General features: G+C 40.2%; 1 protein-coding gene and 2 long non-coding RNA genes across 4 annotated transcripts in view; all 3 read right to left on the bottom strand.

Annotated features, from left to right (window-relative positions):
• LOC147832527 (uncharacterized) overlaps positions 1 to 20,084 on the bottom strand; it is an 845,986-nt gene that overhangs the window by 365,389 nt on the left and 460,513 nt on the right. The window lies entirely within an intron of this gene.
• LOC147832525 (uncharacterized) lies at positions 3,778 to 6,119 on the bottom strand. Its single transcript, XR_015516652.1, has 2 exons — positions 4,537 to 6,119; positions 3,778 to 4,196 (listed from the first exon to the last, which is right to left on the bottom strand). It is a non-coding gene; the product is annotated as an uncharacterized LOC147832525 (long non-coding RNA).
• LOC141379050 (uncharacterized) overlaps positions 7,597 to 20,084 on the bottom strand; it is a 47,730-nt gene continuing 35,242 nt past the window's right edge. The window contains exons 2-3 of one of the 2 annotated variants that reach the window (XM_087295587.2): positions 10,778 to 12,059; positions 7,597 to 7,742 (exon numbers count right to left, since the gene is read on the bottom strand). In XM_087295587.2, the coding sequence (XP_087151713.1) occupies positions 7,726 to 7,742; positions 10,778 to 11,636 (876 nt within the window). In that variant the 5' untranslated portion in view covers positions 11,637 to 12,059 and the 3' untranslated portion in view covers positions 7,597 to 7,725. Of the gene's footprint in view, positions 7,743 to 10,777; positions 12,642 to 20,084 lie in introns of those variants that run through there. The other variant, XM_087295586.2, reaches the window with a different exon arrangement.

The following is a 20,084-nucleotide window of genomic DNA, read 5'->3' as shown; positions in this document are numbered from 1 at the left end:
GATCGCTTTCTCACTGCAATCGAACCGCTCCAGGGTTCGTTTCAATCGAGCCGAGACCACCTCATTCAAGCGATCTCGGAGCGATTACTTTGGCGCGGAACAGAGCGCGATTGCCCTGTTCACATATGCCAATCGAACCGCGCTAACTGGGCAAACGAGACACGTTCCGAAACAAAAGTGTAGGTGTGAAAGCACCCTAAATCACAGGTGTCAAACTCAGTTCCAAAAGGGCCGCAGCTCTGCACAGTTTAGTTCCAACCCTAATTGAACACACCTGATCAAACTAATTGAGTCCTTCAGGCTTGTTTGAAACCTGCAGGTAAGTGTGTAGGAGCAGGGATGGAACTAAACTGTGCAGGACTTCGGCCCTCCAGGAATTGAGTTTGACACCCCTGAACTAAATGAATGCCAAAGTCTTTTTTATTTGATTTTATTTGAATTACATTACAACATCGTTGCTGTAAAAGGAACTGTATAAAATGAAAATAAAAAACTCACAATAACAGGTCACCGGAAGTTTATCAGTATGGGAAAGACACTTGCTCGGCATATACCCCATTTAAACACATGCTGCAATGTTTTAACAGGTGGGTAAACGTGTTTACCTAATAATTATTTATATGTGTTTATCCAATTAAATGTTTAAAATTTGAGGAACTTGGATAATGTGATAGTTGGATTATGTGATAGTGTTTCTGACAGTGAAAGCTAGTGTAAAATGTTATGAAGCTGGCTGAACAATTTCAGTCTTTTAACTAAGCATTGCAAACATTAATTTTGTCACAGAAGTACTAGAATTCCAGTTCCTTGCTGGGACACGTAATTAGTTAATCTTGTCTTGTTGTGTCCTTAACAAGTAGTTTATAACATAATGATAGCTTAGCAGATCATTTGCTAATGAATAATTAAAGTAGTCATCTGGCAGTTGAAATTTACATTGGGTAAAAAAAAAGTGAAAATCATACTCGGCAGAACCCTTTCACATAATCCAAAAACCTTTGAAGGTTCTTCTAAGAGCTAGAGAACATTTACACATGCTCACTCCCCCCACACCGGTACGGTGAAACACTTGAAACAAAAGGTAAGTTAATAAGGCACTAATTCAGGCACACTGTCCCCAACTTCTAGGAGAGAAGACAAAACAAATTTACCAAACATACTAAACAACTCCAACAAAAAAATTATAATTACCATCAAACTGAATGCAATCACAAAAAAGAAAAAAAAGAAAATTATAAAGAAAAAAATAAATTTGTTGAAATAAGATCATTTGTTCATTAATCATTCAGGCAAACAAAGTATTTAAATCATTCACAGAATTATTGAGGCATGAATAGTTGAGAAAAGTAGGCATTAAAATTGTTAACTGGATCATTGAGAAACATTACTCATTCATACACACAGCGTTGAGTTAAACAGAAGCTAAGGGCCTACTCACTGTATGCTATCCGAACCGTGCCCGGGTCCGTTTCCCGGATCGTTTGAGAAATGTGAGTGCTCTGAATCGGGCTCAGGCATGATTCACTTGACCGGTCCTGGTCCGGTTGGAAGAGGTGTGCCAGCGCGCAGTTCACTTGGGCTTTGGCGCAATACACTTATAGGCCGTACGCACACTAACCGACTGAACCAAGCCAAAGCACACTTGTCCCCCCTCCCGTCTCCCCTGACGGCCCGCAGTCACACTCAGGCCTGGGCACGCTTACGTCATCGACGCTGTGCTGTTCAGTAAGTGCTCTCGCTCAGCACAGTGGAGATTTCTTCAGTTATATCGGTTGTCATTTAATATGCATTGATACGCATTCAAATATTTAGCCGAAAAGATCCGCCACTTGATGCTCATAAACAATCAAAGTCCTCGTGCTGCAGGAATTAGGAGGTTTACTGAAGGTGCGCAGCTGTCGTGCAGTGAGGGGTTTCATGTTTAATAAACAACAACAGTTTGCGTTCACTGAACAGTAAGAATGATTACATAATCCATATTAAACGGTTTCTTAAGTCACTTCTTGCTTTTAGTTTTGGGTTTAGGCGCATTTTGCACTCACATACAAGCACACCACGCCAAAGCCCAAGTGAATACACCTCTTCCAACCAGCTCAGGGCCGGCCAAGTGAACCGTGCCTGAGCCCAATTCAGAGCACTCACACTTCTCAAGCGATCCGGGAAACGGGCCTGGGCACGGTTCGGATAGCATAGTGTGAGTATGCCCATAGTGTGAGTGCAAAGCGTGCCACAGCCCGAAACTGAAGACAAGATGTGACTTTTACGGGGATTGTTTCAGATGGATTTATTAATCATTTTTACTGTTCAATAAACACAAACTGTTGTAGTTTATTAAAGACGCAAACCCCTCACTGCACGACAGCTGCACCTTCAGCAAACCTCCTAATTCCTGCTGCTCAAGGAATTTATGGTTGTTTATGAGCTTCAAAAGTGGCTGATCTGTTCGGCGAAATATTTGACTGTGTTGCTGCATATCAAACGACTAAACCAAAATAATTAAAGAAATCTCTGTGCTGAGCGAAAGAGCTTACTGAATAGAGTGGAGGAACTATGACGTCAATGACAATTTGTATGCAAAAACCCGGAAGCGAGTTAGCATTTTAGCAGTTCCGGTTCCCTCGTCCCAAAGTCAATGGGTTTTTTCAATGGAGTTTCAGTAAAATCGCTTAAATAAGGTTCGTGGCAAACACAAACTCAAAATACTTTCACGTTTTGTTCTACGACATAAAACACATCAGTTACAGCACACTCTTGAATTTTTAAATCGGTAATGCTTCTTTAAAAAGACGGTTGCTATCAAGTTGCTAATTGGGACTACAGGCGGTGTCAGAGACATTATACGTCATCGAGCTGATCTGGTCTGGAGCGCAGCTCGCTCGTGATGGGCAGTTGGATTTGTCTGTTAGGTATTTTCATGAATAGTATTTTATAGTTCATAGTATTTTTCTAATTGGGAATTCAGATTTTGTGCAGATAATTCCTTCACTTGTAACGGCTGTCGAGACAGATTCATTTGTTGATCATTTATTTTAATAAACAATATTATGAAGATACTGCAGTGCAGCCTGTCTCTTTCCTGCTCTCAGTAATGCAAACCTTTGAATAAATGTGTTAAATTACATGCATGTTAACTGTCATTTTAATGTGATCAAGTGATTTTTCTTCGGGTTTTTCTTCTTCATCTGAACACATTTAACTCTGTCATAACAGCAATATTTACACTCCTCCGTAAAATGTATAGCATATGTGACTGTATGGGCTGCTTTTCAGTGTATTTCGTGACAAAAAGGGAATGGGTCAATATCACCATAGAGTGCCTTTGACAGATGAAAATTTCTTAAAGATGGTGTTCAAGTTTTTTGTTAAACCACATGTTTATTCTTTTAAGAAGACTTTAAACTTCAACAATTGCTGGTTGGTCCAGCTCCTGGACCTTTAATAAAACAATTATAAGCAAAAACATTTGGACCAACTTACAAAATATGTCCACCCTGTCAGGGACAAATGGATACAGAAAGCAAATATTTCTGACAGTGTTATCATTCTAAAAAATACACCTTTGGAACATATTTCGTTCCCTTTTCTTATATATATATTTTTTTAAATTAGAAAAAACTTCAAAAACTTTGGAAATAACAAAAAACTATGTTCTGCTATCAGAGCTCTGCCGAGTTACATACCATTTAAAGTAAAAAATAAGATAGGAAACATATCTGACCAAAATTTATCCAAAACCAATTTATCCTTAAATGTTCCTAAAAGAACAAATGCTAAATATTGTCATTTGTATAAAGACATTTTTATTTTTTTCAGTTAAAGTGCATATTACAGGGTGGACAATGACATATGACGGGGTGGACGGTAACATGACAGGGAGGACAACTGAAGGAAGAGACACAGAAGTGCCAATAATAACACACTTAAACAGAGTCATAAAAGAACAGATGTATACTGTGCCCTTTTGTCTTATAAAACCATATCCCTGGCTTTGATTCTATACCCCTGGCTTCAAGAACATGCTCTGGGATGACGAACAGCTCAAACAATGTATTAACGTTACAACATTTCAGTTTTACCATTAAATTCACGAAATACTAATATGTGTGATGGTTTTAAGTTTTATCTCCAGCTGTTGAATCTCCTTTTTAAGTTTTCTTGTTAATCTTCTCCGAATGTTTTGTCCTTGACGCTTTTGTCTGTGAAAACAAAAAACTTTTTTACACTCCCCCCAAAAGTTTTACTTCAAAACCAGTTAAGATAGTTAATACTTAAATAAATCTCTAAAATGCACACCCAGTCTCTCTCCATATACGCACGCATACACAGACACACAGGGAAAATTTTGAGTGTCCTTGTGTGTGTGTGTGTGTGTGAGAGAGAGAGAGAGAGTGTGTGAGCCTGCATTTGCACACGCTTCTGTGTTTGTGTGCGTATAAAAGAGAGACTCAGTCAAGACATAGTCTACATACAAGTAATATCTCAAAATACATTTAACCAGCTTAAGTATATCCCTAAATGTCTACTATAGATTCCAACCTGGATGGCCCTGGTTCATGCTGAGCTTCAGGAGAGATGGGTGGTGTATCTGACACAAGCAAAGCATTCCTCCTGGCCTTTGCTCTGGCTTGTTTTTAGCCTCCCTCCATCTCTTTCTCTTGTCTCTCCTCTCATGCTCACTTATTTCACTGACACTCTTCTTCTTTCCAGTCTGCCTGTCTCTTTGCCACCTGGCTCTCTCTCCCTCAAGATACTGCTTTCTTCTGTCTGGATCTGCATCTCGACGCTCTCTGTAACCCCTTGCTATCTCAGCTCCATTAAGTCCCATACTTCTAAAAAAAAAAGTATTCTATTAGCACACAAAAAATACAGTAAAATATGTTTTCACAATCAGTTTTATTGTTTCTAAATTGTCATTAAATGTGATACGTAATCTTATGTTACCCATCTCAGCGGTGATGTCCACCTTGTCATAACAGCCTTGGTGACAGGGTGGACAGTGACAGGGTGGACAATTTTAGCTAATCTGCTTTTATTAAGCACATGGTGGGACACTAGCAATCATAACAAGCTAACTTGAAGGTGACTGAAGTATTTTGACAAATATACCTAAACATTTGGCGAAAAAAATATTTACTTTTCAGATGTTCACGCCAACAGGGTGGACATGTTATGAGTGACCACATCAAACAATGAACATATAATGATGATAAACATGAAAAATAAGACAAAGTACTTACTCTTCTTGATGCTGTTGGTCTGATCTCATTTCAAATATGTCAACCTTCTGGTGATGATGTCACTGATTGCATCATATTAGTAATTAAAGGGCCAAGTGACCCATGATGACAGGGTGGACATTAAGTTCAGGGACGCATATGAAATTGAAGATATTTTTGTAAAAATACAAATAAAATGGCAAAAACCTTTTTTATTTGCTATTAACTAATGGAAACAATAAAGGAAAGTGGAAATTTGTTTGATTATGTGTTTTTTTTTTATCATTATTAGGCTTGGTTGATGTCTGATGACAGATGTATTTCCCACGTAAAAACGATCCAAAAGGCACGTAGATCTATGTGTTTTTGCATATTTATTTGTTTATAATATATACAGTGAATTATAATGCAATAAACATAGAGATTAGCTCTTTGTCATGGACATTATTTCTAAAAATAAGCTTGAAAAGTTGCCTGTAGCAGGGTAGTGCTGACGTCACAGGCGAGGGGCCTGTAGTCCGTTTGTAGCCTAATGTTAGCTTTTCAATTCTTGCGTTTGCATTTAAGATCCAAAAGTGTTCAAAGTTGTATTTTCGTGTGAGGATTATCCGGCTGGACAAAACGTGTAAGTGTCAAACAGTGTTTGAACACAGAGCTTATTATTTGCAATCTTCGAAAAGCCTATGGGAAAATGGTCCGTGTATCATCCGTTCATTTGATTATTCCTATTATTACGGAAAACGAAACATCAGAAAAACGAATATTTCGTTTTTCTGTTTATTCTGTAGGCAGAAAAAAACGGAAACTCATCTGTTATTCTGCTTATTAACTTAAAACGAAATATTAAAACAAACACAAAACCAAAACGAAATAATGAGTCAAAAAATGGTCCGTGTACGGTCCGTGTACGTTTTGTTCATTTGTTTTCCATTTTCAAACGGAATAAAGGAAATGGAGAAAACGGCCGTTTTTCCGTTTTTCTTTTGCTCATGAGAAAACGAAAAAACAAGATTTTGGCTGGATTTTCGTTTTTTGGTTTAGGGTAGGAAAACGGATAAACGACTTTAAAATTCATTTTACACATGTAGGCGGTGCTGAAACGCCCACTTTCCTCTAATTGGTTAACCAAATCTGCGCTCGTGACGTCAGCCTCAAAATAAAAGCTTTACACGCAGGCTTTTAATTATTATTATTTAATTATATATTAACTAAGTTTACATATTCTATCATTTGAACCACACACAGTTAGCAGGCTTACATTCATTGCGTATGTATAAATTAAATAAAAACGTAAATCAGCAGTATTCTTAGACATTTGTCATTAAAATAAGGTCATAGGTCATCTGCCAAGCTTCCAGCTGCTGTGCACTTGATGCTGAGCAAAGAAAGCCATTTCCGAGCAGCACCTGGTTTACATGATTGTTTCAGAGCTATTGTAGGCCTAAATAATAGCCTACTCTGTATAAAATAATAATTTATTATTATTATTATTATGCCTATTACTATTATTATTATTAGGCCTATTATTATTAGTATTGTTATTATTATTATTTACTTAGTTATTCAATGGTTGTAAGAACACATTGGACCCTGCATGGGGCTATAATAAATGGTACCATTTGTTTCTATTGGATTTTCTCCTATTTTAATTTAATATATGCCTTTAGCCTATTGTAAATATTTATTTGATAATTAATACTTTTTTATTGCAACGTCAAAGTAGGCCTGTCTTATTATTATTATTTTTTGTTATTATTTTGTCGTTGTTGTTGTTATCATTATTGTAGCAGGGACATAGCCACAGGTGTGGCTGAGTGTGCTGGTGCCACCCAAAGTGGCATCTTGCACCTGAAAATAGATGCCTTCGCGCTCAAGCGCGCGCAAAAAACTTGCACAGGCAAAAGTAATGATGAATGTGTTGAAGGAAAAAAAAAACATTCTAATTATTTGTTAATAAAATAGTGCAACATTATTCTCAGTCAGTGTAGGCTGAAAAAATTAAGATCGCCAGCATTTCAAGGGTGGTTTAATTTTTAGTTCATTGCTGTGACGCGCTATATTTCACTAAGGCTGCATGAGACTGCGCATCTTGCTTATTTTCTCTATTTTACATACAGAACATATCATACAGTCCAGGTTCTACCGTTCTAGTGAGTGTGGGGCATTGCTTTACTGTGGTAAAGTGGATTATTTCTTGGCAAATTCATAATGATTCACTTTGTTTAGTAATAAATTTCATAGTTATAAAATAACTACATTTCAAGAATATGTTAACACTTTCAACTATTTAGGATTATTTATTGCATCAAAAGTAATTTCAAAGTAACATTAAATGTACGTATTGTAGCGAGGCAGAGGGAAAACACCGACACAGTTGGATAAGTTTACAGACAAGTCCCCGGAGGGTGCTTTATTTACAAAGTGAAGGGGTGTGCAAACGGTGCTTTTCTTCGAGGTGAGGTGCTCCGGGAAGTAGGTGAAGGACAGTGAGTAGTCGGGTGTGGGATCGTCACGAGTTGGAGTCTGCTGTGGAGGAGAGACAGAGAGACAAGCATTAGCGCAGGGAGTCATAAGTTGAATGAAGCTCGTCTTCCTCTGGCGTGGGCTTGGTTTATATGCCTCTCCGCTTGATGACGTCCAGCTGTGAGCGATCCTGTGCTGATGATGGTCCAGCTGGGTTGGATTAGCGACTAGGGCGACGTGGCATGTGTGTGCTCGTTACATTCCCCCCCCCTTAGCGTCGTCCTGGTCCTGGGTTTCCTGCGGAGGAAAGGTAAAGTATTGAGAGGGGGGGTAGAATGTCTTGACAGACCTGCCCATCCTGACCAGAGCCTTGAGAGACCGTCAGCGTTTCCGTGGGAGGCCCCGGCTCGATGTTGCACTGTGAAGTTGAAATCCTGGAGCGACAGGAACCACCTGGTGACTCGAGCGTTGTTGTTTTTTGCTGTAGCCATCCACTGTAATGGAGCGTGGTCGGTCACCAGGGTAAATCTTCTTCCGAGGAGATAGTATCTGAGCTCCAGGATTGCCTACTTGATCGCCAGGGCCTCCTTCTCCACTGTTGCGTACCGGGTCTCTGCAGGGGTAAGCTTCCGACTCACGTACATGATGGGGTGTTCTTCATCGCCGTGGACCTGGGAGAGGACCGCGCCCAGGCCCGAGTCGGAAGCATCTGTTTGTAGAATGAAGGGGCAGCCGAAGTCAGGTGCGTGCAGTACCGGTGAGGATGTGAGGGCCGTCTTCAGGGCTCGGAACGCGTCATCTGCTTCTCCGTTCCATTGTATCCTCTCCGGCTGCCCCTTTCTGGTCAGTTCTGTCAGAGGGCTGGCTATGGATGAGAAATTAGGAATAAAACATCTATAGTAGCCCGCTAACCCCAGAAATGCACATACCTGGGTCTTTGTGGTGGGTTGTGGAGTTTCTTGTAGTGCTTTTATCTTGTTTTGTTGTGGCTGTATGAGACCTCTACCGATGTGGAATCTGAGGTACTTGGCTTCTACTAGACCCAGGTGGCATTTCTTGGGATTAGCTGTGAGCCCAGCCCTACGAAGATCAAGGAGCACCCTCCGTAACCGGGATAGATGTTCTTCCCATCACTCGGAGTGGACGATCAGGTCGTCGAGGTAGGCTGCTGCATACGGCTGATGGGGCATCAACAGGATGTCCATCATTCGTTGGAATGTGGCTGGGGCCCCGTGGAGCCCGAAGGGAAGAACCCGGTATTGCCAGTGCCCACCGGGAGTGGAGAAGGCGGTTTTCTCCTTGGCGCTATCACTTAGTGGTAATTGCCAGTAGCCTTTGGTGAGGTCGATCGTGGATATGAATCGGGCTCCACCCAGCCGATCCAGCAGCTCGTCCACCCGAGGCAAGGGGTACCCGTCGAACTTAGATATTTCGTTGAGCTTCCTGAAGTCGTTGCAGAAGCGGAGGGTGCCGTCGGGTTTGGGGACCATCACTATGGGGCTAGACCACGGGCTACGAGATGGTTCGATGATTCCTAATTTCCTCATCTTTTGGATCTCTTCGTTGATAGCCAGCCGGCGAGCTTCTGGTACTCGATAAGGCCTCTGCCGGACGATGGTGCCAGGTGGGGTGATGACGTCGTGCTGGAAAATAGTGGTTCGGCCCGGTTTCTCTGAGAACACATCCTTGAACTGACCGACCAAGGCTTGCAGCTCCGCCTTCTGATTCGGTGAGAGTTGCTCACCTATATGGACAACGGGAGAAGTTTCTTCTGAGAAGGCAACTAGATGACCTGGAGCTGCAACCCATTTCTTCATCAGGTTGATGTGGTACAGTTGTTCTTCTCTTCTTCGTCCCGGCTGACGGACTCGATAGTTTACCGGCCCTACCCTTTCTACCACTGTATGTGGCCCCTTCCAAGATGCCAGGAACTTTGAAGTAGTGGTAGGTATGAGGATCATCACCTTGTCCCCTGGGTGGAACTCTCTGGGTTGGGCGGGCCAGTTATATAATCTCTGTTGGGCGCGCTGGGCTTCGGTCAGATGTTGCTTGACGATGGGCATGACTTTTTCAATGCGTCCTCTCATGTCCCGTACGTGCTCAATTACTGACCGTTGTGGGGCTGGCTCCTGCTCCCAAGCTTGACGAGCCACATCCAATAGCCCACGTGGTTGGCGGCCAAACAGCAATTCAAATGGGGGTGAAACCTGTGGATGCTTGGGGAACTTCTCTGATCCCGAATAGCACGTACGGGATCATGAGGTCCCAGTCGCGCCCATCCTCTGCCACCACCCGGCGGAGCATCTGCTTCAGCGTCTTGTTGAACCTCTCTACAAGGCCGTCAGTCTGTGGATGATAAACAGATGTTTTTATTTGCTTTACCTTTAGGAGGCGGCAGAGGTCTGCCATCAACCGGGACATAAATGGGGTGCCCTGGTCGGTCAGAATCTCCGCTGGTATTCCTACTCGGCTGCATAGCAGAAACAGCTCCTTCGCGATCGCCGATGACGTGGCTTTCCTCAGGGGAATCGCTTCAGGGTATCTGGTGGCGTAGTCGAGGATGACAAGGATGTGTTCATGTCCCCGGGCCGACTTCGGCAAAGGCCCTATCCAGTCCATGCCAATGCGGTTGAAGGGCACATCGATGATGGGTAACGGTATCAGAGGGCTGGGGGGTGGTCGTTGGGGAGATGTTCTTTGGCAGATGTCGCATGTCTGACAGTACCTCTTGACTTCTCCGTCCAACCCGGGCCAGTGGAACCGATCTCTGATTCTTTTAATTGTGTTGGCCGCTCCTAGATGTCCCGCCATCGGGGGAGTGTGTGCCAGCTCCAGAACCGTCTCCCTCTTGGTCCTCGGGACGACCAACAGTGTCTTCCTTTCCCCCCGCCTCTCTGCGACACAGTACAGCAGACCATTTTGTACAATAAAATGTGGGAGGGGGTGAGGGCTGGGAAACCGTTCGTTACCGTCAATGATCCTCACTTGTGGCCAGCAGTGTTTCAACGTTTCGTCTTCTCGTTGCGCCCTTCCGAAATCGCCACCTGCAGTTATCTGTTGGAACAGATCAAAATATAGGTTAGCCGATGATGACTCACCCCCTCTGTCGCTCTCGGTGGCCATCAGCGCTGGTTGGCGGTCCCGCTGAGCCCGTCCTTTGTTCTTTTTCTTCAGACGAGCCGATAGAGCCTGATGGTGGGTGAGTAGATCGTCAAACCCCGGCCAGTCTCTGCCCAGAAGGAGGGGTACGGGAAGATCCGGAACCACTCCTACTTCAATGCGCCAGCTGCCCGACTTTGCTGCGATGGTCACTCTCTGTGAGGGTACGTGGCGAGTATCCCCGTGCACACACGTAATAGGGATTCGCCCTTTTCCTTCACGATGGCTTTTTAAAGTTTTCGGGTGAATTAGGGTTATGGCGCTTCCTGTATCCAACGTGGCTGTTTGTGTTTTCCCGTCTAACAATACTCCTCGGGTGGGAGCTTCGGGAGGGACGTTGCGATGTACTACGCACCCTGCTGTCCAGGCCGGGGTCGAGTGTGATGTGGGCTCTGTGGGCATTGGCTCGTCGACTGGGCTGGGGACCACCGGTCTGCTGCCTGGTTGTGCTGTGCCCTCCACCGGTCGCCCTGGTGCATTTACCCTCCGAGGTGGCAGAGCCGCTCTCTCCCCAGTCTCCCGGGCCACGTGAGCTTCTGCCAGCTCCACCGCCTCCACCAAGGCGGCCAGCGAGTCGGGATTCCTCATGCTGGTAAGTGTGCGGAGCCGTCTGGGTAACGTCCTCATCATTTTCTCAATCACCACTTTCTCAGCGACCTGGATCGCCGAAGGATCTCCTCCTAACAGCCATAACCGCCCCAACCGAGATAAATGAGCTGCTTGGGTACGTACCGGCTGCTTTTCATAATAAGACCATAAGGAAAACTGCTGTGCTGCGCTTATGGTGGAGAGCCCCATTCGGGCGAGTATCTCCTTCTTCAATGCTTTAATGCTTTTACTTTTTCGGTGTCTCCAATCCAAAATACGCTCGTTGAGCTTCTCCAGTTAGGAACGGTGCCAACATCCTCGCCCAACTTTCCTTCGGCCATCTCTCTCTTTCGGCAATCACTTCAAAAGTGTGCAGGTAAGCATCTATATCATCCAGGTCACTGAGTTTGGTGATATAACGGTGAGTGCTCACATCAGGGAACTGGCTAGAACCGGCCGCTTGGCGGAGCTGTTGCTCCATTCGGTCTTCTCCTTCGGTGAGCTGTTCGGTTATTACCTGTTGTCTTCTTGAAATTTCCGCTAGATGGCGTACTACTTCTTCCATCGACATGACTCAGGAGAGGATGACAGCCGAGCAAGAGAGCGTGAGTGAGAGAGAGAGTGGATGCCTGTCTGTAAACACAAAGAAACAAGAAAAAAATTCAGCGATATTTCTCCTTACTGGTAAGTGCTGTTTTCTGAATTTTTTCCCTCTGTAATTGCCCGCATTCTCCACCAGTTATAGCGAGGCAGAGGGAAAACACCGACACAGTTTACTGATAAGTTTACAGACAAGTCCCCGGAGGGTGCTTTATTTACAAAGTGAAGGGGTGTGCAAACGGTGCTCTTCTTCGAGGTGAGGTGCTCCGGGAAGTAGGTGATTTATATGCCTCTCCGCTTGATGACGTCCAGCTGTGAGCGATCCTGTGCTGATGATGGTCCAGCTGGGATGGATTAGCGACCAGGGCGACGTGTGTGCTCGTTACAGTATAAACTGCTTAATTTGTGTGTGTAAACACCTAAGATGCAAAAAGCTTATTTAGACCAGAATAGGCCTACTAAATGCAATGGTCAATGTATGTAAACTTATGACCTAAAATGTCTTAAATGACTAAATTAAAGTCTTTTTAAGTTTTTAAATAATTTAAGTTTAACATAAATGATTTAAACTTTAAACTTCAAATTAAATTGAGTATGGCAAATAAATTGTTTATTAAATGGAGGTCAGGTGTCTATCTTAATTATAATTATTAAATATTATGACACTATAATTCAGTGGTGTATTGGAGAGTACGCACCTTTTAATTAATTTATTTTAAATAAGTGGTTTATCCTAAATAAAATGCAATTGGATCGGTGTGCAATGAATAGTTTGAAAACCCCTGGTTCAGACTAGACAAGCTAGCTGTCTGTGCGCTGCGCTAATAACTTGGCATTTGCTCTTTTCGGTGCTGCCAGATGCATTTATAGTGCATAAAAAATAAAAAAGGTAATTCGGTAAAGCGCGCGATGCTCGCAGAAATAAGCGCACTATGCATATGTCGAATTAAGTTCTCTTTTTCTTTAATCAAGACTTTTCCATTCGAGGAATTACAGTTATTAATAGCTTAGTCCTTATAAACGATCAGTTTATAAAATACACAATTTACGGATCAAGCCTAATGAAGAATAAGAAGAATATGCAACGCATTATGATCCTTGAATGATCAGAGCGCATTTATATAAACTATATATTTTATATAATCCATAAATATTAAAAAACATTATACATTTAAAGTAATGGAACATTATATGTTATAAAATCTAAACTATTATTTAGACTACAGGCTAAATAAAGGCGCCTTTTCGGGGCTGTTCAGCGCGTGCGTCAAAGAAAAGACATAGCACAATCTCTATAAAAACTTGTTGTTTATTTACAATATCTAAAGGGATATAAAACATCTAACATGCATCTCCATTCTCAACGAGTTTCTGTGTTCTGCATCCTTCACAGACCGAGGTCTCATTCCGAGGTAATCTGTAAATATTCTCATTTGGTTCTGGCACATTCTTGATTAAAGGTGAAACTGACCGGCGCAACGGATGATTTGTCATATAGGGTGACTACAGTTATAATACAGGTTATGGAACTATTTCACTTTAATTTCATATTATTATTTTATTAAACAAACAAACCAGTTTTTGTTTTGGCTCTGCATGCAGCGTATTGGATCTTTGAAGCATTGCACTTCAAATGTTATTCCTTTTTTTTTTTTATTGTATTTTTAATATTTTTAATTATACAACACAAAATTGGTTCTAAACAGATACATTTTCCTATAGGCTATGATGAAGTGTATTTTTTTGTTCACACAGGTCCTATACAAAACTGTGTGGATGGATGATTTGTTTCTCCGTGAAAATCACTCATTTAATAAGCAAAACAGGCCAAAATGTTGTTTAGCTTGCGTCAAACTGGATGGACAATTTACAAACATATTGAATACAAAAGCTGGTTATTTTATGCAATGAGGGACAATAGGCCTATTACAAATTAAAGAAAATTATTTGCATATTAAAACGAAAATATATAATACAACAACAGATCCTACCTCGTAAGAAATGACTTTAGATAATGTAAATAAGCATCAAGTTTTTTTTTGAGATTGTCTGTCTAATTCAGTAGTGTAGTGCGTTCGCGTGGGTTTCCTCCGCGTGCTCCGGTTTTCCCCACAGTCCAAAGACATGCGGTACAGGTGAATTGGGTAGGCTAAATTGTCCGTTCTGTATAAGTGTGTGTGTATGTGTGGATGTTTCCCAGAGATGGGTTGTGGCTGGAAGGGCATCCGCTGCGTAAAAACTTGCTAAATAAGTTGGCGGTTCATTCCGCTGTGGCGACCCCAGATTAATAAAGGGACTAAGCCGACAAGAAAATGAATAAATAATGTGCAATACTAATTTAAAATACGTATCACTAACCTTATATGTGAAATAGCAGGGCCCGCTGTAGCACTTTCTCAAGAAGAGCAAATGTCAAATTATTAGCGCAACGCACATGTAGCGAGCTCATCTGTTTGTTGGAACTACTAGACACAACTTTTTTATCAACTATAATGTGTTTAATTAGTTCATTTGAAATTTATTTCATTATTCCAGCACTAATTGTTGAGTGAAAGAATGCGCTAGAAAAATGCATTGCGGCTCCCTTTATTGTACAGGCTTATTGCACTTAAACTTTTTTAGGTTCGGCTCTCGAATTAGTAAGGTTATGAGTAAATGTTATTTAAAATATTTAAAGCCTGCCATCTAGCCTACAATAACAGCAAATTTAATATTAAAAAAATAATAAGACAGGCCTACTTTGGCGTTGCAATAAAATAGTATTAATTATCAAATAAATAATTACAATATATAATTAAAATAGGAAGAAATAAATGAAAACAAATGGTACCCTTTGTTTTTATAGCAGGGCCCAAAGTGTTCTTATTCTGGTTCTGCTAACAACTATTAAAAAGAAAAAAAAAACACACCAAACTATAAAAACACTAGTAACTGATAATAATAGTAATAATAATTATTATTATTATTATTGTTATTATTATAAAGCCCTTGCTCTGAAACAATCATGCAAACCAGGTGCTCCTCAGAAATGGCTATCTTTGCTCTGCATCAGGTGCACAGCAGCAACAAGCTTGGCAGTGAACTATGACCTTATTTTAATGACAAATGTCTAAGAATACTGCTTTACGTTTTTATTTAATTTATACATACGCAATGAATGTAAGCCTGCTAACTGTGTGTGGTTCAAATGATAGAATATGTAAACTTAGTTAATATATAATTAAATAATAATAATTAAAAGCCTGCGTGTAAGGCTTTTATTTTGAGGGTGATGTCACAAGCGCAGATTTGGTTGACCAATTAGAGGAAAGTGGGCGTTTCAGCACCGCCTACATATGTAAAATGAATTTTAAAGTCGTTTATCCGTTTTCCTACCCTAAACCAAAAAACGAAAATCCAGCCAAAATCTCGTTTTTTCGTTTTCTCGTGAGCAAAAGAAAAACGGAAAAACGGCCGTTTTCTCCCTTTCCTTTATTCCGTTTGAAAATGGAAAACAAATGAACAAAACGTACACGGACCATACACGGACGGTCCGTGTATCATCTGTTCATTTGATTATTCCTTTTATTACGGAAAACGAAACATCAGAAAAACAATGAATATTTCGTTTTTCTGTTTATTCTGTTGGCAGAAAAAACGGAAACTCATCTGTTATTCTGCTTATTAACTTAAAACGAAATATTAAAACAAACACAAAACCAAAACGAAATAATGAGTCAAAAAATGGTCCGTGTACGGTCCGTGTACGTTTTGTTCATTTGTTTTCCATTTTCAAACGGAATAAAGGAAATGGAGAAAACGGCCGTTTTTCCGGTTTTTTTTTTGCTCACGAGAAAACGAAAAAACGAGATTTTGGCTGGATTTTCATTTTTTGGTTTAGGGTAGGAAAACGGATAAACGACTTTAAAATTAATTTTACACATGTAGGCGGTGCTGAAACGCCCACTTTCCTCTAATTGGTTAACCAAATCTGCGCTCGTGACGTCACCCTCAAAATAAAAGCCTTACACGCAGGCTTTTAATTATTATTATTTAATTATATATATAAACAAAGTTTACATATTCTATCATTTGAACCACACACAGTTAGCAGGCTTACATTCATTGCGTATGTATAAATTAAATAAAAACGTAAATCAGCAGTATTCTTAGACATTTGTCATTAAAATAAGGTCATAGTTCACTGCCAAGCTTCTTGCTGCTGTGCACCTGATGCTGAGCAAAGAAAGCCATTTCCGAGCAGCACCTGGTTTACATGATTGTTTCAGAGCTATTGTAGGCCTAAATAATAGCCTACTCTATATAAAATAATAATTTATTATTATTATTATTATTATTATTAGGCCTATTATTATTAGTATTGTTATTAGTATTATTTACTTAGTTATTCAATGGTTGTAAGAACACATTGGACCCTGCATGGGGCTATAATAAATGGTACCATTTGTTTCTATTGGATTTTCTCCTATTTTAATTGAATATATGCCTTTAGCCTATTGTAAATATTTATTTGATAATTAATACTTTTTTATTGCAACGTCAAAGTAGGCCTGTCTTATTATTATTATTTTTTGTTATTATTTTGTCGTTGTTGTTGTTATTATTATTGTAGCAGGGACATAGCCACAGGTGTGGCAGAGTGTGCTGGTGCCACCCAAAGTGGCATCTTGCACCTGAAAATAGATGCCTTCGCGCTCAAGCGCGCGCAAAAAACTTGCACAGGCAAAAGTAATGATGAATGTGTTGAAGGAAAAAAAAAACATTCTAATTATTTGTTAATAAAATAGTGCAACATTATTCTCAGTCAGTGTAGGCTGAAAAAATTAAGATCGCCAGCATTTCAAGGGTGGTTTTATTTTTAGTTCATTGCTGTGACGCGCTATATTTCACTAGCTGCATGAGAGTGCGCATCTTGCTTATTTTCTCTATTTTACATACAGAACATATCATACAGTCCGCAGGTTCTACCGTTCTAGTGAGTGTGGGGCATTGCTTCACAGTGGTAAAGTGGATTATTTCTTGGCAAATTCATAATGATTCACTTTGTTTAGTAATAAATTTCATAGTTATAAAATAACTACATTTCAAGAATATGTTAACACTTTCAACTATTTAGGATTATTTATTGCATCAAAAGTAATTTCAATGTAACATTAAATGTACGTATAAACTGCTTAATTTGTGTGTGTAAACACCTAAGATGCAAAAAGCTTATTTAGACCAGAATAGGCCTACTAAATGCAACGGTCAATGTATGTAAACTTATGACCTAAAATGTCTTAAATGACTAAATTTAAGTCTTTTTAAGTTTTTAAATAATTTAAGTTTAACGTAAATGATTTAAACTTTAAACTTCAAATTAACAGAGTATGGCAAATAAATTGTTTATTAAATGGAGGTCAGGAGTCTATCTTAATTATAATTATTAAATATTTTGACACTATAATTCAGTGGTGTATTGGAGAGGACGCACCCTTTAAATAAGTGGTTTATCCTAAATAAAATGCAATGGGATCGGTGTGCAATGAATAGTTTGAAAACCCCTGGTTCAGACTAGATGAGCAAGCTGTCCGTGCGCTGCGCTAATAACTTGGCATTTGCTCTTTTCGGTGCTGCCAGATGCATTTATAGTGCATAAAAAATAAAAAAGGTAATTCGGTAAAGCGCGCGATGCGCGCAGAAATAAGTGCACTATATGCATATGTCGAATTAAGTTCTCTTTTTCTTTAATCAAGACTTTTCCATTCGAGGAATTACAGTTATTAATAGCTTAGTCCTTATAAACGATCAGTTTATAAAATACACAATTTACGGATCAAGCCTAATTCAATTCAATTCAGCTTTATTTGTATAGCGCTTTTACAATGTAGATTGTGTCAAAGCAGCTTCACATAAATGGTCATAGTAACTGGAACAGTGTGGTTCAGTAACTGGAACAGTGTGGTTCAGGTTTTAGTGTTTAAGTTCAGTTCAGTTCAGTTTAGCTCAGTTCAGTGTGATTTAATCATTACTGAGAGTTCAAACACTGAAGAGCAAATTCATCGATGCGTAGCTCTACCAATCCTGAACCATGCGAGGCAGTGGCGACAGCGGAGAGGGAAAAAAACTTCACCTGATGGGAGTGAAGAAAAAAAACCTTGAGAGAACCAGACTCAGTTGGGCACGACCATTTTAATTTCTCCGCTGGCCAAAAGTCTTGTGCAGAACTTCATTCGCCGTGGTTTATGCTGGAAGATGGCCTCAGCGATGACTCGTCTGTCCCTGGAGCGTCGCTGGAATCAGAAACATGTTCTCCACTCCCCATGACCATCAGCGCAGCAGCAGCTCAGGATATGGCCTGGTCCCGGATATGGAATCCTTGGGATCATCACGTCGCTGGTCTTGGATCCAATCAGTGACTCCGCCTAGTCTGAGGACCTCGGGATGAGTATGCCCAGGTGAAAATAGAGAATAAAGAGAACAATTAGCGTAGATGCTGTTCATAGTGTATATAGGCAAGATGCAGAAGCCAGTGTGGAACCCACTAGGTGATGCATTGAGTGTATGCATTACTAAACAGATAGGTCTTTAATCTAGTTTTGAACTGGGAGAGTGTGTCTGAGCCTCGGACATTACCAGGAAGGCTATTCCAGAGTGTAGGAGCCATGAAAGAGAAGGCTCGACCTCCTTTACTTGATTTTGCTATTCTAGGTACTACCAGAAGCCCTGAATTTTGAGATCTTAAGGAGCGAGTTGGTTCGTAGCGAGACAGAAGGTTGGTTAGATAAACAGGAGCTAGATTATTTAGAGCTTTATAGGTGAGAAGTAATATTTTAAATTCAAATAGAGCATTACAGTAATCCAGTCTCGAAGTCATAAAAGCATGGACTAGCTTTTCTGCATCTGAGATGGATAGCATATTTCGTAATTTAGCGATATTTCTCAGATGAAAGAAAGGCAGTTTTTGTGACATGGGATATATGGTTTTTAAAAGTTAGATTGCTGTCTAATATGACACCCAAATCTTTTATAGTAGAGCTAAACGCTAACTTTGTATCCCTCTAATTGTAAATTGAGTTGCGAGATCTGCTGTGTGCAAGATTTAGGCCCAATGAGTAATAATTCTGTTTTGTCTGAGTTTAAGAGAAGAAAATTGTTGGTCATCCAGTCTTTGATGTCTTTGATACACTCAGTTAGTTTAGAAAGTTCAGACGTCTCGTCAGGTTTAGTGGAAATATATAATTGAGTATCATCTGCATAGCAGTGAAAGCTGATCCCATGTCTTCTAATAATGTCTCCCAGAGGTAGCATGTAAATTGTAAACAGTAAAGGGCCTAAAACTGATCCTTGAGGCACCCCATACTTTACTGGGCAGATTTGTAATGAAGAATAAGAAGAATATGCAACGCATTATGATCCTTGAATGATCAGAGCGCATTTATATAAACTATATATTTTATATAATCCATAAATATTAAAAAACATTATACATTTAAAGTAATGGAACGTTATAAAATCTAAACTATTATTTAGGCTACAGGCTAAATAAAGGCGCCTTTTCGGGGCTGTTCATCGCGTGCGTCAAAGAAAAGACATGACACAATCTCTAAAAAAACTTGTTGTTTATTTACAATATCTAAAGGGATATAAAACATCTAACATGCATCTCCATTCTCAACGAGTTTCTGTGTTCTGCATCCTTCACAGACCGAGGTAATCTGTAAATATTCTCATTTGGTTCTGGCACATTCTTGATTAAAGGTTAAACTGACCGGCGCAACGGATGATTTGTCATATAGGGTGACTACAGTTATAATACAGGTTATGGAACTATTTCACTTTGATTTCATATTATTATTTTATTAAACAAACAAACCAGTTTTTGTTTTGGCTCTGCATGCAGCGTATTGGATCTTTGAAGCATTGCACTTCAAATGTTATTCCTTTTTTTATTATTGTATTTTTAATATTTTTAATTATACAACACAAAATTGGTTCTAAACAGATACATTTTCCTATAGGCTATGATGAAGTGTATATTTTTGTTCACACAGGTCCTATACAAAACTGTGTGGATGG

The sequence above is a fragment of the Danio rerio genome, chromosome 19, assembly GCF_052040795.2.
Source record: "Danio rerio strain M-AB ecotype USA chromosome 19, GRCz13ab, whole genome shotgun sequence".
Lineage (NCBI taxonomy): Eukaryota > Metazoa > Chordata > Actinopteri > Cypriniformes > Danionidae > Danio > Danio rerio.
This window is presented reverse-complemented; position numbering and strand designations above follow the sequence as displayed.